At 43.5% G+C, this 13,836-nt stretch overlaps 1 protein-coding gene across 1 annotated transcript in view; it reads right to left on the minus strand.

Annotated features, from left to right (window-relative positions):
• The window catches only part of DDX27 (DEAD-box helicase 27), a 38,059-nt gene that overhangs the window by 9,608 nt on the left and 14,615 nt on the right, over positions 1 to 13,836 (minus strand). The window contains exons 9-14 of the mRNA XM_060185653.1: positions 10,944 to 11,094; positions 8,739 to 8,838; positions 8,505 to 8,646; positions 5,877 to 6,030; positions 3,004 to 3,085; positions 2,722 to 2,899 (exon numbers count right to left, since the gene is read on the minus strand). Of these exons, the coding sequence (XP_060041636.1) occupies positions 2,722 to 2,899; positions 3,004 to 3,085; positions 5,877 to 6,030; positions 8,505 to 8,646; positions 8,739 to 8,838; positions 10,944 to 11,094 (807 nt within the window). The remainder of the gene's footprint in view (positions 1 to 2,721; positions 2,900 to 3,003; positions 3,086 to 5,876; positions 6,031 to 8,504; positions 8,647 to 8,738; positions 8,839 to 10,943; positions 11,095 to 13,836) is intronic.

Consider the following 13,836-nt stretch of genomic DNA (forward strand, 5'->3'; position numbering starts at 1 on the left):
GTTCGAACCCCGGCTCCCCAACTGCAGGGGAGTCGCTTCACAGGCGGTGAAGCAGGTCTGCAGGTGTCTATCTTTCTCTCCTCCTCTGTCTTCCCCTCCTCTCTCCATTTCTCTCTGTCCTATCCAACAACGACAACAACAATAATAACTACAACAATAAAACAACAAGGGCAACAAAAGGGAATAAATAAATAAAATAAATATTAAAAAAAAGAAGAAGAATTATACTATTTCTCCAGTTTTTTGTGTTTGTTTTGTTTTACCAGAGCTCTGCTCAACTCTAGTATAAGTGGTACAGGAAAGCTGGAAAGACAGCATAATGGTTATGCAAAGACTTTTTGTTGTTGCCTCCAGGGTTATCACTGGGGCTCGGTGCCTGCACTATGAATCCACTGCTTTTTTCCCCTTTTGTTGTCCTTGTTGTTTATCATTCTTGTTGTTGTTGTCATTGTTGTTGGATAGGACAGAGAGAAATTGAGAGAGGTCAGGAAGACAGAGAAAGAGAAAGACAGACACCTGCAGACCTGCTTCACCACTTGTGAAGGGGCTCAAACAGGGATCCTCATGTTGGTGCTTATGCTTTGCGCCATGTGTGCTTAACCCGTTGCGCTAACACCTGGCCCCCACAAAAAAGACTTTAATGCCTAAAGCATCAAAGATTCCCCAAAACCACCATAAGCCAGAGCTGAATAGTGTTCTGGTCTCTCTTTTTTTAATTTCTTTTTTTATATTTATTTTCCCTTTTGTTGCCCTTGTTTTTTATTGTTCTTGTAGTTATTGTTGTTATTGATGTCACCATTGTTAGATAAGACAGAGAGAAATGGAAAGAGGAGGGGAAGACAGAGATGGGGAAAGAAAGATAGACACCTGCAGACCTGCTTCACCACCTGTGAAGCGACTCCCCTGCAGGTGGGGCCCGGGGGCTCAAATCGGGATCCTTAAGCCGGTCCTTGTGCTTCTTGCCACGTGTGCTAAACCCGCTGTGCTACCGCCCAACTCCCCCTTTTTTTTTTTTTATTCATGAGAAAGATAATAGGAAAAAGAAAGAACAAGCCATCACTCTGGTACATGTGCTGCCAGAGATGGAACTCAGGACCTCATGCTTGAGAATCCAATGCTTTATCTACTCCCTCTCCCTCTCGATCTCTGTATCTCTTATTAAATAAATAAAAACGCTTAATGAAAAAAATCTCTCTAAAAATAATAATAATAAAAAGGAAATTAAATCTGGGACCTCTGGTGCCTGAGGGATAGGTCTTTTACATAACCAATGTCCCAGAACCAGCTAATTTTTAAAGATATTGTTTTACTAGGAGGGGGGAGATAGCATAATAGTTATAATAGCATAATAGTTATCCTGAGTTTCTGAAGCCCCAGGGACAATCCCCTGCACAACATGGGCCAGAGCTGAGCAGCTAAGCAGTGCTCTGGTAACGGGAAAAAAAAAAAAAGGAAAAGGAAGAAAATAAATTAGAGGTGGCTCAGTGAATAAAAAGCACTGGATTTTCAGATTCTGTGTTCGATCCCTGGCATCACATCTACCAGAATGAGGCTTTGATTCTCTCTCACAAATACCAATAAATAGAAATTTATTTTTTAAAAAAAGTGCTGGGGAAATAGCATGAGTATGAAGAAGTCTTTCATGCCTGAGACTCTGAGGTCTCAGGATCAATCCCCAGTACTACTATAAGGCAGAGCTAAGCAGTACTTTCATAAAATAAATAAAGACGAGGGTCAGGCGTAGTGCAGTGCGTTAAGCGCACATGGCACGAAGCACAAGGAACAGCTCAGGGATCCCGACTGGATTCCCCGGCTCCCCACCTGCAGAGGGGTCACTTCACAGACGGTGAAGCAGGTCTGCAGGTGTCTATCTTTCTCTCCCCCTCTGTCTTCCATACCTCTCTTGATTTCTCTCTGTCCTATCCAGCAACAACAATAATAATAACAACAACAATGATGACAATAAACAAGAAGGGCAACAAAGGAGAAAAACTAGCCTCCAGGAGCAGTGGATTCATAGTGCAGGCATCAAGCCCCAGCAACAACCCTGGAGGTGAAAATAAATAAATAAATAAATAAATAAATAAATAAATAAATAAATGGAAACGGTCAATAAATAAATAGATATAATTTTAAAAGTTAAATAAAGAATTATCTTATCTATTTCACATGAGGTAGAGAAAGAGGCAATTTCACATGACAGAAGTCAAAGTGCCCCTCTAGTAGCTGCAGTGTTAGGAGTCCAACAAGGAGCCTCAGGTAAAATAATCCGGCACACTTCTAATAGAGCTGTCTCACTGGCCACGGTATTTTTATTTCTTAATTCCAAAACAGGGCTGATAAAATAACTCACCTGGATACTGTGCTGTTTTGCCATGTACATGACCTAAGAGTGCTAGGATCTCCCTCTCTCCCTCCTGTCCCTGTCTGTCTCTTATCTAATATCTATCTATATCCAGATATCTGCATATCTAGATATACATATACATAGTGGCCCTGGAGCTAGGTTGTGGTGTACCTATAGAGTGCACTTGTTACAGAGCACAAGGATTCAGGTTCAAGACCCTAGACCCCACCTAACAGAGAAGACTCTTCATGGGTGATGAGGCAGTTCTGCAGCTAACTCCCTCTCCTTCTCTAGCACCCATAACAAACATATAATAATAAGTGGCCCTATCCTGTCCACCAAAGCTGCCCTGAACAGTAGTCAAACTCTGATACCTTGAGGAAGTATCCGGGCCTTCACAGGCGCTTTAGCAGCCTTCACAATCTCCTTCAGCATCTTCCGTTCCTCCTCTCCCACCAGAGACACTGAGCGCCCAGCCCTGCCAGCACGAGCGGTTCTCCCCACCCGATGAACATAATGCTTAACGGTGTTAGGCATTGTGAAGTTGATAACCTGGAGGGTCAGAGTTAAGTCATGAAGTAGACCTGAGACACCAAGAAAGAGGCATGAAGTCAGAACAACTCCCACTGAAAAGTCTAGGAAAAGGCCCTGCTCACCGTTTTAACCCCTTCGATGTCAAGTCCTCGAGCTGCCACATCTGTGGCCACCAGGACATCAATCTGTTCATCCTTAAAACGTCTGCAAGAAGTCACAAACAGATGCTCAAATACCTGAGTAAATAATGCTCTACAGGAAGCTGAATCAGCAGGGAACACAAGCAAGAGTCAAACACCAGGGTACAGACTTATCACAGTAGGAATAGTGCTGAAATGTCAACTGATGTTGCATTTTCATTCTCTCTTCAGCATCCCAGGATGTAGTGTGCTATATATGTACTCCTCAAGAGTATTCTCTAACCACCCTAAACCTGTGAACCACAGAGCTAGCTAGACTTTGGGAAGCAGTATATGCAAACGACTTAACATTCAAAATAGCTTTTCTTGGGAGTGGGGAGAACAGAAAATCTCAGGTTCCTATGTGAATAAGAATAGTTGAAAAGCTCTAAAGAGTGGTCAGGGAGGTGGCGCAGTGGCTAAGGCACTAGACTCGCAAGCATGAATCCCCAGCAGCACATGTACCAGAGTGATATCTGGTTCTTTCTTTCTCTAGCTCTCTTTCTCATTAATAAGTAAGGGAGTCAGGTGGTAGCGCAATGGGCTAAGCATACATGGTGCTAAAGGCAAGGTCCGGCGTAAGGATCCAGGTTCCAGCTCCCCACCTGCAGGGGAGTCTCATCACAAGCAGTGAAGCAGGTTTGCAGGTGTCTATCTTTCTCTCCTCAACTCTGTCTTCCCCTCCTCTCTCCATTTTTCTGTCCTATTTAACAACGACAACATCAATAACAATAACAATAAAAAACAAGGGCAACAAAAGGGAAAATAAATAAATAGTGCAGTGCAGAGGGTTAAGCGCAGGTGGCGCTTAGAACAAGGACCGGAGCAAGGATCCCGGTTTGAGCCCTGGCTCCCCACCTGCAGGGGAATCGCCTCACAAGTGGTGAAGCAGGTCTGCAGGTGTCTATCTTTCTCTCTCCCTCCCTCTGTCTTCCCCTCCTCTCTCCATTTCTCTCTGTCCTATCCAACAACGATGACAACAATAATAACTACAACAATAAAACAACAAGGGCAACAAAAGGGAATAAATAAATAAAATATTTAAAAAATAATAATAATAAAATAAATAAAATATTTTTTAAAAAGAATAATAAAAGCTCTAAAGAGCATCTGCCTATCAGTTGAATCTATTCTGTGAGAACTGAACTAAAAAAAAAATTTTTTTTAATCAAGTAGAAAAGCACAGGGTCTAACATATTGAAGAAACAGCTATTGGCTTTGATTCCAAATCTGTCAGTCAAGCACATTCACTACTCTAGGAAAGTTACAGAAAACAGGTTATTTGATGTGTTTTCCCAAGTTAGAATTTCCTATAGTACATCCTACTCTGCAGCTCACACTCATCTTGGGGCATAAGAACTAACTCTAAAACCACAAAGTCAAAACTGTAAGGGCAAGGGAGATAGCATAATCATCACATAATGGTATTGTAACTGGCCTGGGGAGACAGCCAAGTGGTTATGCAAGCAGACTTCCATGCCTGAGGCACCAAATGTCACAGGTCATGATCACTATAAATCAGACCTGAGCAGTGCTCTGGTAAAACAAAGAGAAACTGTAACTGTATCTATGAAATGGTTTCATAGTGATATTAAGTTAGATTAATTTTGGTCACAGGCTTATTACTGTGGTTCAGTGCCTCCACTACTCCCAGTGATCTATTTATTATTATTGTTTTTCCTTTTTCTTTGACAGAATTTCAGAGACAGAGGAGAGAAAGAAAGAGAAGAGAGGCACCTACAGCACTGCTGCTGAAGCTTGTTTCAGATGAGAACCCTAGAATAAAAAAATATCTTTTTTTTTTTCTTCTCAGCACTGTTTTGTTTAACTCTGGTTTATGGCTGAGGGGGACTGAATCTGGGATTTTGGAGCCTCAGGCCTAAGTCTCTGCATCATCATTATGCTATCTCCACTATCCTAGACTAAAAATTTTACGTTTTATTTAATGGGTCACTGGAAAAGTCATGATGTATTTTTTTAATGTTTTTCTAGGCATCACAACTTTTCTGACAGACCAATAATTCTTTCTTTTTTTTTTTTCTGCCACCAGGGCTTCACTGGATGCTTTGCACCTGCATAATTTCACTGCTCCTGACGGACTCTTTTATTTCCCACCCCACCCCAGATAAAAGGTAAGCGATAGAGGTGAGAGGTACCACCACCCTCTCCCACCACTTATGAGGCTTCCCCTGTGCACAGTGCTCCCATGTGGCGGCCAAAGGGCTCAAACACAGGTTCCTTTGCAAGGGCAGGTGTGTGTTCTACCATATAAGCTATCTCCCAGCACCTTTATCTTTATTATAATAGAGCTCAAAAGACCAGAGCAAATGCCACCATTTTGTTGTTCCAAAAACTCAAGCCCAGAGCCTCACATCTGAAAAGCGTCCACTCTACCTCAGAGCCACCTCCACTGTATTCTATTTTTTTGGTACTGGAAAGTGAATTCATTGCCTTATGCATGCAGAACACTACTGAGCAATCTTCAAGCCTCGATTATTTCGTATTTTGTTTTTATAAAGAGAAGAGGGGAGATATTATAGCACCACTTTGCAGTCCATGGAGCTCTATCTAATGCTGTCCATAGTGTTCCCAAAACAGTGCTGGGGTTTGAACCCAAGGTCTTATGACTGGTATGGCTCAAATTCTAGGGAAGGAGCTATATACCAACTCCTAAAGTTTTTAATGTGGGCAACAGTGTGCTAAAGCTGTTGACAGCCAGAGGAAGCATTTTTCTTCTTCTGAATAAACAAAGTTCTTTCAGACCCACCCAAGAAGAACAGATGGGAGCCTCGGCCCCCTCAGACCCCCAATTTTACCTGAGGGCTTCTAGTCGCTGTGTCTGTGACAGGTTGCCATGGAGCTCACCCACCTGGAGTCCCATGAGCCCCAAGAGGATGTGCATGCGGTGGGCCTGCTTCTTGGTCTGGGTGAACAGCATGACATGGTCCGTAAAGGTTCTTGTTAGCAGAGCTGAAGGGAGAGAAGAGTGAGCCAGCAGTTGTCTCCAACACATACTCCTACCTGCAATGAGACTGCTGTGCAGGCCCAGGGGAACAGGCAAGGTCCATGCCACTGTGGAGTCCATATTCCAAGGCAAAGAAAGAAACTAATTCCCTAATCCCAGGAGTGATGAATCCATGAGTGAAGGGAGGGGTGCAGAGACAATGCCTTCACTAGCCTTATCTCTAAAAGTGGCATTAAGTTGAATGACAAAGAAGGCTAATCTCTGAGAAGTCCTAGAGAACTATTCTAGGCAGAGGAAAGTGCCCATGGTAGGACACAAGTTTGGTGGGCCAACACAGGCAAGTATCCTTAAATTGCCATGAGCAAAAATATCAGAGCTAGGGACAGGACACAAAGGATCTTAAGGACTCACTAGGACATGTACTTAGTCTAAGATCAGTGAAAGATAGCAGAAGAAAGAGTGGGAAAAGCAGATGCTGTGGTTCCCTCTCAAATAAATAAATAAATAAATAAATAAATACCTTTTAAAAAGTGATACAACTAATGAATGGTTGTATCACACACTACGTTGGAGCAAATGAAGGTGTTGGAGTTCTTTCTCTCACCTCCTATCTTTCTTATTAATAAATAAATAAAATCTTACAAAAAGATGGTCTGGGGAGCAAAAGGCAAGGACCAGATTAAAGATCCCGGTTCGAGCCCCAAGCTCCCCACCTGCAAGGGAGTCGCTTCACAGGCAGTGAAGCAGGTCTGCAGTTGTCTGTCTTTCTCTCCCCTGTCATCCCCTCCTCTCTCCATTTCTCTCTGTCCTATTCAACAACGATGACCACAATAATAGTAACAAAAACACTGATAAACAAAGGGGAAAAAATGGCCTACAGGAGCAGTGGATTCATAGTGCAGGCACTGAGCCCCAGCAATAACCCTGGAGGCAAAAAAAAAGATGATGATCTGAGAGGTGGTGCAGTGGATGTGGCATTGGATTCTCATGCATGACATCCTGAGTTCAATACCCAGCAGCACATGTGCCAGAGTAATATCTGATTCTATTTCCTCTTTTCTTTTTCACTAATAAATAAAATCTTAAAAAGGGGGGGGGGGGGGGTTGGACAGTAGCACAGCGAATTAAGCGCACGTGGCACAAAGCGCAAGGACCAGCATGTAAGGATCCTGGTTCAAGCCCGGGGCTCCCCATCAGCAGGGGAGTCACTTCACAAGCGGTGAAGCAGGTCTGCAGGTGTCTTGTCTTTCTCTCCCCCTCTGTCTTCCCCTCCTCTCTCCATTTTTCTCTGTCCTATTTAACAACAACAACATCAAGAACAACTACAACAATAAAACAGGGGCAACAAAAGGAAAAGAAATGATCTCCAGGAGCAGTGGATTCATAGTACAGGCACCAAGTCCAAGCAGTAACCCTGGAGGTGAAAAATAAAATAAATAAAAATAAAATTAAAAAACTAAAAATAGGGTGGGGGTAGATAGCATAATGGTTATGCAAAGAGACTCTCATACCTGAGGCTCCGAAGTCCCAGGTTCAGTCCCCCGCACCACCATAAGCCAGAGCTGAGCAGTGCTCTGGCAAAAAAAAAAAAAAAAAAAGAATAGGGAAGCTATCAGGGGAGGGGATGGGATGGGATATGGAGTTCCAGTGGCGGGAATTGTGTGGAATTGTACCCCTCTTTTCTCTTTTTTTTATTTTCCCTTTTGTATCCCTTATTGTTTTTATTGTTGTTGTTGTAATTATTGCTGTTGTTATTGATGCTGTCATTCTTAGGACAAACAGAAATGGAAAGAGGAAGACAGAGAGGGGGAGAGAAAGACACCTGCAGACCTGCTTTACTACCTGTGAAGCGACTCCCCTGCAGGTGGGGAGCCGGGGGCTCGAACCAGGATCCTCATATGCTAGTCCCTGCGCCTCGTGCCACGTGTGCTTAACACGCTGTGCAACCTCCCGACTCCCAATTGTACCCCTCTTATCCTATGGTCTTGTCAGTGTTTCCATTTTGTAAATAAAAACTTAAAATAAGAGAGAGAGGGGAGGGGGGTCGGACGGTAGTGCAACAGGTAGCGCAAATCACAAGGACTGGAGTAAAGAGCCCTGTTGGAACCCCTGGCTCCCCACCTGCAAGGGGGTTTCTTCACGAAAATAAAGCAGGTCTGCAGATGTCTGTCTTTCTCTCCTCCTGTCTTCCTCTCCTCTCTCCATTTCTCTCTGTCCAACAACGGCATCAATAATAACAACAAAGATAAAAACAATCAAGGCAACAAAAGGGGAAAATATATATATAGCCTCCAGGAGCAGTGGATTTGTGGTGCAGGTACCGAGCCCCAGCAATAACCTTGGAGGCAAAAAAGGAGGGGGGGAGGGAAGGAGGGAAGAAAAAAGGTGTTGGGGCATAAACCAAATGCTTCCGTGTGTCATCCACAAGAGCAAGGGAGTCAGGCATCTCATTCTGCCCAATCCCTCCCTGGGCTGTCACCTGCTACAATGGCTTCCCGGTCCCCTTCCCGATTAGGTCGAATTCGGACGAACTCTTGCCGCAGGAAGGGGGCTACATCTGTGTTGCTGTTCACAAATATCCGTACAGGATTCTTCAAAGAGACAGATGCTAGATCTTTCACCTGTCAAGCACAAAGAAAGAGAAGCTACAAGTCTGTGCTCACCCCAACCCACCCTGGGTCTTCTGTGTTGCCATCTGCATTCCTCAGTCTACCTCATCTGTCATTGTGGCTGAGAAGAGCATGGTCTGGCGATGGTGGGAACACATTCGAATGATCTCCTTCATCTGTTCCTCAAAATACTCGTCCAGCATCCTGGTGAGCAGGGAGAGGAAGAAGCAAAGAAAAACTAAATCAGACTCATTTCTATCACAATGAAGAACAAAAAGTACCAGACAGGGAGTCGGGCTGTAGCTCAGCGGGTTAAGCGCAGGTGGCGCAAAGCACAAGGACCGGCATAAGGATCCCGGTTCGAACCCCGGCTCCCCACCTGCAGGGGAGTCACTTCACAGGCGGTGAAGCAGGTCTGCAGGTCTATCTTTCTCTCCTCCTCTCTGTCTTCCCCTCCTCTCTCCATTTCTCTCTGTCCTATCCAACAACAACAACAACAATAACTACAACAATAAAACAACAAGGGCAGCAAAAGGGAATAAATAAATAAAATAAACATTTAAAAAAAAAAAGTACCAGACAAAGCAATGCTCTGTTGTGGCTGGTATGCATCAGGCATGTTTATTATACTTATTACTACTGTCATTTTACCCTTTCACCAATATTCACCAAAAGTTTCATTTTGCCACATTTGCATTACCTTTTTTCTTTCTGAACTATCTGCAAATAAATCTGCAGATATCATCACTCTTTGCCCCTAAGTATCTCAGCACACATCCTATAGCAATGGCCTCCTCTTACATATCTACAAACTTTTATGACACTAAGAAAAAAAAAAATTCAAACCAAGAAATTTGTCCAGATCATATTTAAAATTCCCTGTTCCTTTAGGGCCAGGTGGTGGCACACCTGGTTGAGCACACACATTATAGTGTGCAAGGACCCAGGTTCAAGACCCCGGTCCCCACCTGCAAGGGGAAAGCTTTGTGAGTGGTGAAGCCAAGCTGCAGGTGTCCCTGTCTCTCTCTGTCTATACCCTTCCCTCATTTCAATTTTTAGTTGTCTCTATCCAATAAGTAAATAAAGATAATATTTTTTTTTATTTTCCTGTTCCCCAAATTGGCATTTTTTTTAACTTGTTATTGGATACAGACAGAGAGAAATTTAGAGAGAAAGGGGAGATAGAGAGGAAGAGAGACAGAGAGACACCTGCAGACCTGCTTCACCACCTGTGAAGTGACTCCCCTGCAGGTGGGGAGCCGGGGGCTAGAACTGAGATCCTTACACGGGTCCTTGCGCTTTGCAACACATGCACTTAACACACTGAGCTACCACCCGACTCCCCCAAATTGGCATTTTTATAGGCGTCTTTTTAAGTTAGTCCAGGAAAAAAACTCCAGCATCAATTTGGTGGTCATCTTGAAAAAGTAATGTTTTGGGGCAGAGTGGTGGCACACCTGGTTGAGCCCCCAATCCCTACCTACAGGGGGAAAGTTTTGTGAATGGTAAAGCAGTGTTATAGGTGACTCTCTGTCTCCCTTTCTATCATCGACTTCCCTCTCTGTTTCTAACTGTCTCTATCATATAATTAAATAAAGATAATAGAAAAACTTTTAAAAAGTAATATTTCCAAATTTCAGGTAGGAAGTGGTAAAGTCAGAACCTAGCCTATTTCGGCCATCTCACATCAGAAAGATAAAGAAAGCTGGATAATTTGGGCTAAGGATAGAAAGAAAACCAAGCATGAGGGGGGCTGGGAACACAGCATAATGGTTATGCAAAAGACTTCCATGCCTGAGGCTCTGAGGTCCCAGGTTCAAGCCCCAGCCTCAACATAAGCCAGAGCTGAGCAATGGTCTGTCTCTTTCTCTCTCAAATAAATATTAAAAGAGAGAGAAATGAAATATGAGCAGCTGAACTTGTACAGAACATTAATGGTGATGGCAAAAGTCACAGAGAATAACGCAAAATGATGGGGGTAGATTCTGATGCACCTGGTTGAGCACACACTACAACTGCGAAAGGACCCAGGCTTAAGAACCCAAGTCCCCACCTGCAAGGGGAAAGCTTTGTGAGTGGTGAAGCAGTGCAGCAGGTATCTCCCTCTCTCCCTCTGTTTCTCTCCCTCTCCTTCCCCTCTCAATTTCTGGCTGTCTCTATCTAATAAATAAAGAGAATTTTAAGAAAAGAGGAGGAGGAGAAGGGGAGGGGAAGGTGGGAAGGGGACAAAAATGCAAAATGACTAGATCCCATCTGGGAATGTATCTCTGGCCGTCCAGAGCACTAGCGCCCCTCCGTTTCAGGTGTACCTGTCAGCTTCATCCAGGATGAGCACCTCAATGCTGCTCAGGTGGAAGGAAGGGCAGTTGTGCAGGTGATCAATGAGTCGGCCTGGAGTAGCAATGAGGATGTCAGGTGCTGCCCGAAGAGCTGCTTCCTGTGACTTCACATCCAGACCACCTGCAAAGAAAAGTCCCACTAGGTATCAGCTCAACCACTCACTAGTACTGGGTCCTGCCACCAGTCAGATCTCACGTTAGGCAAAGAGGAAACAGGAGAATAAGACTCACAAAGGGGAAAAAAAAAAAAAAAAAGACTCGCAAAGGCCCCACTCAAGTGGATTTTACTCCACGATGGGAGAGACAGATTGCAGAATAACTACTGTGCTAAATGTAAACATCCAAGACACAAAGGTAATTTCAAATAAAGTGATTCAAACAGCCAAGGGTTTTGAGTAGTAATTGCAAAAACCTCTGTTTTTATACAACACCTATGACTTCCCATTGTATAAGGAAGGAAAAGTAATGGTTTCACAACACTTCCATAACATCAGCACAAAAATTGTGCCTGAAATATTTTTTAACTTAAAAAGACAGTCTACCTTCCCTGGATTGAAGACACCACCAATGTGTCCTGGAGCTCAGCTTCCCCAGAGACCCATCCTACTAGGGAAAGAGAGAGGCAGACTGGGAGTATGGACCGACCAGTCAACGCCCAGGTTCAGCGAGGAAGCAATTACAGAAGCCAGACCTTCTACCTTCTGCAACCCTCAATGACCCTGGGTCCATGCTCCCAGAGGGATAGAGAATGGGAAAGCTATCGGGGGAGGGGGTGGGATATGGAGATTGGGCGGTGGGAATTGTGTGGAGTTGTACCCCTCCTACCCTATGGTTTTGTTAATTAAAAAAAAAAAAAAAGACAGTCTACTATTTTATTTTTAAATATTTTATGTATTTAGCAACAAAAACAATAAAATATCTAGGAGTAAACCTAACCAAAGAAGTGAAAGACTTGTATACTGAAAATTATGAGTCACTACTCAAGGAAATTGAAAAAGACACAAAGAAGTGGAAAGATATTCCATGTTCATGGGTTGGTAGAATTAACATCATCAAAATGAATATACTACCCAGAGCCATCTACAAATTTAATGCTATTCCCCATCAAGATCCCAAGCCATTTTTTAGGAGAATAGAACAAATGCTACAAATGTTTATCTGGAACCAGAAAAGACCTAGAATTGCCAAAACAATCTTGAGAAAAAAGAACAGAACTGGAGGCATCATACTCCCAGATTTCAAACTGTATTATAGGGCCATTGTCATCAAAACTGCTTGGTACTGGAACATGAATAGACACACTGACCAGTGGAATAGAACTGAGAGCCCAGTAGTGAGCCCCCACACCTATGGACACTTAATCTTTGACAAAGGGGCCCAGACTATTAAATGGGGAAAGCAGAGTCTCTTCAACAAATGGTTTTGGAAACAATGGGTTGAAACATGCAGAAGAATGAAACTGAACCACTGTTATTTCACCAAATACAAAAGTAAATTCCAAGTGGATCAAGGACTTGGATGTTAGACCACAAACTATCAGATACTTCGAAGAAAATATTGGCAGAACTCTTTTCCGCATACATTTTAAAGACATCTTCAATCAAACAAATCCAACTACAAAGAAGACTATGGCAAGTATAAACCTATGGGACTACATCAAATTAAAAAGCTTCTTCACAGCAAAAGAAACCACTACCCAAACCAAGAGACCCCTCACAGAAAGGGAGATCTTTACATGCCATATATCAGATAAGAGTTTAATAACCAACATACATAAAGAGCTTGCCAAACTCAACAACAAGACAACAAATAACCCCATCCAAAAATGGGGGGAGGACTTGGACAGAATATTCACCACAGAAGAGATCCAAAAGGCAGAGAAACACATGAAAAAATGCTCCAAGTCTCTGATTGTCAGAGAAATGCAAATCAAGACAACAATGAGATACCACTTCACTCCCGTGAGAATGTCATACATCAGAAAAGGTAACAGCAGCAATTGCTGGAGAGGGTGTGGGGTCAAAGGAACCCTCCTACATTGCTGGTAGGAATGTAAATTGGTCCAACCTCTGTGGAGAACAGTCTGGAGAACTCTCAGAAGGCTAGAAATGGACCTACCTTATTATCCTGCAATTCCTCTCCTGGGGATATATCCTAAGGAACCCAACACATCCAGCTTAACCCGCTGCGCTACCACCCAACTCCCTATTTTGTTGTTTTAACCACAACGTTGCTCAGCTCTATCTCATGATGGTGCAGGAGACTGAATCTGAGACTCGGAGCCTAAGGCACTACGTTCTTCTTCTTATTTTTTTTAATATTTATTTATTTATTCCCTTTTGTTGCCCTTGTTGTTTTCTTGTTGTTGTTATTGATGTCGTCATTGTTGGATAGGACAGAGAGAAATGGAGAGAGGAGGGGAAGACAGAGAAGGGGAGAGAAAGACAGACACCTGCAGACCTGCTTCACCGCTGTGAAACGACTCCCCTGCAGGTGGGGAGCCGGGGGCTCGAACCGGGATCCTTACGCCGGTCCTTGTGCTCTGCGCCACATGCGCTTAACCCGCTGCGCTACTGCCCGACTCCCACGTTCTTATTTTTTAACAATAGGATTTACTAAACAAAATCAACAGTGGGGACAGTAATAAGGATTAACAAGTATTTTCCTGTAACAAAAAGCAATCCTGTAAATCAACATTTCCTTAATAAAATGAGAAAAGATGCAATAAAAATATAAGGAATGAAGGAGGGAAGGAGGGAATAGAGGGGTTAGGGAGGAGAGAGGAGCAGATGGGGGGGAAGGGAGGGGATGGGAAGGAAGGAGAAGGAGAAGTGGATGATGGGTGAGGGGAGAGGAGTCGCGT

This window comes from Erinaceus europaeus, chromosome 1 (genome assembly GCF_950295315.1).
Source record: "Erinaceus europaeus chromosome 1, mEriEur2.1, whole genome shotgun sequence".
NCBI lineage: Eukaryota > Metazoa > Chordata > Mammalia > Eulipotyphla > Erinaceidae > Erinaceus > Erinaceus europaeus.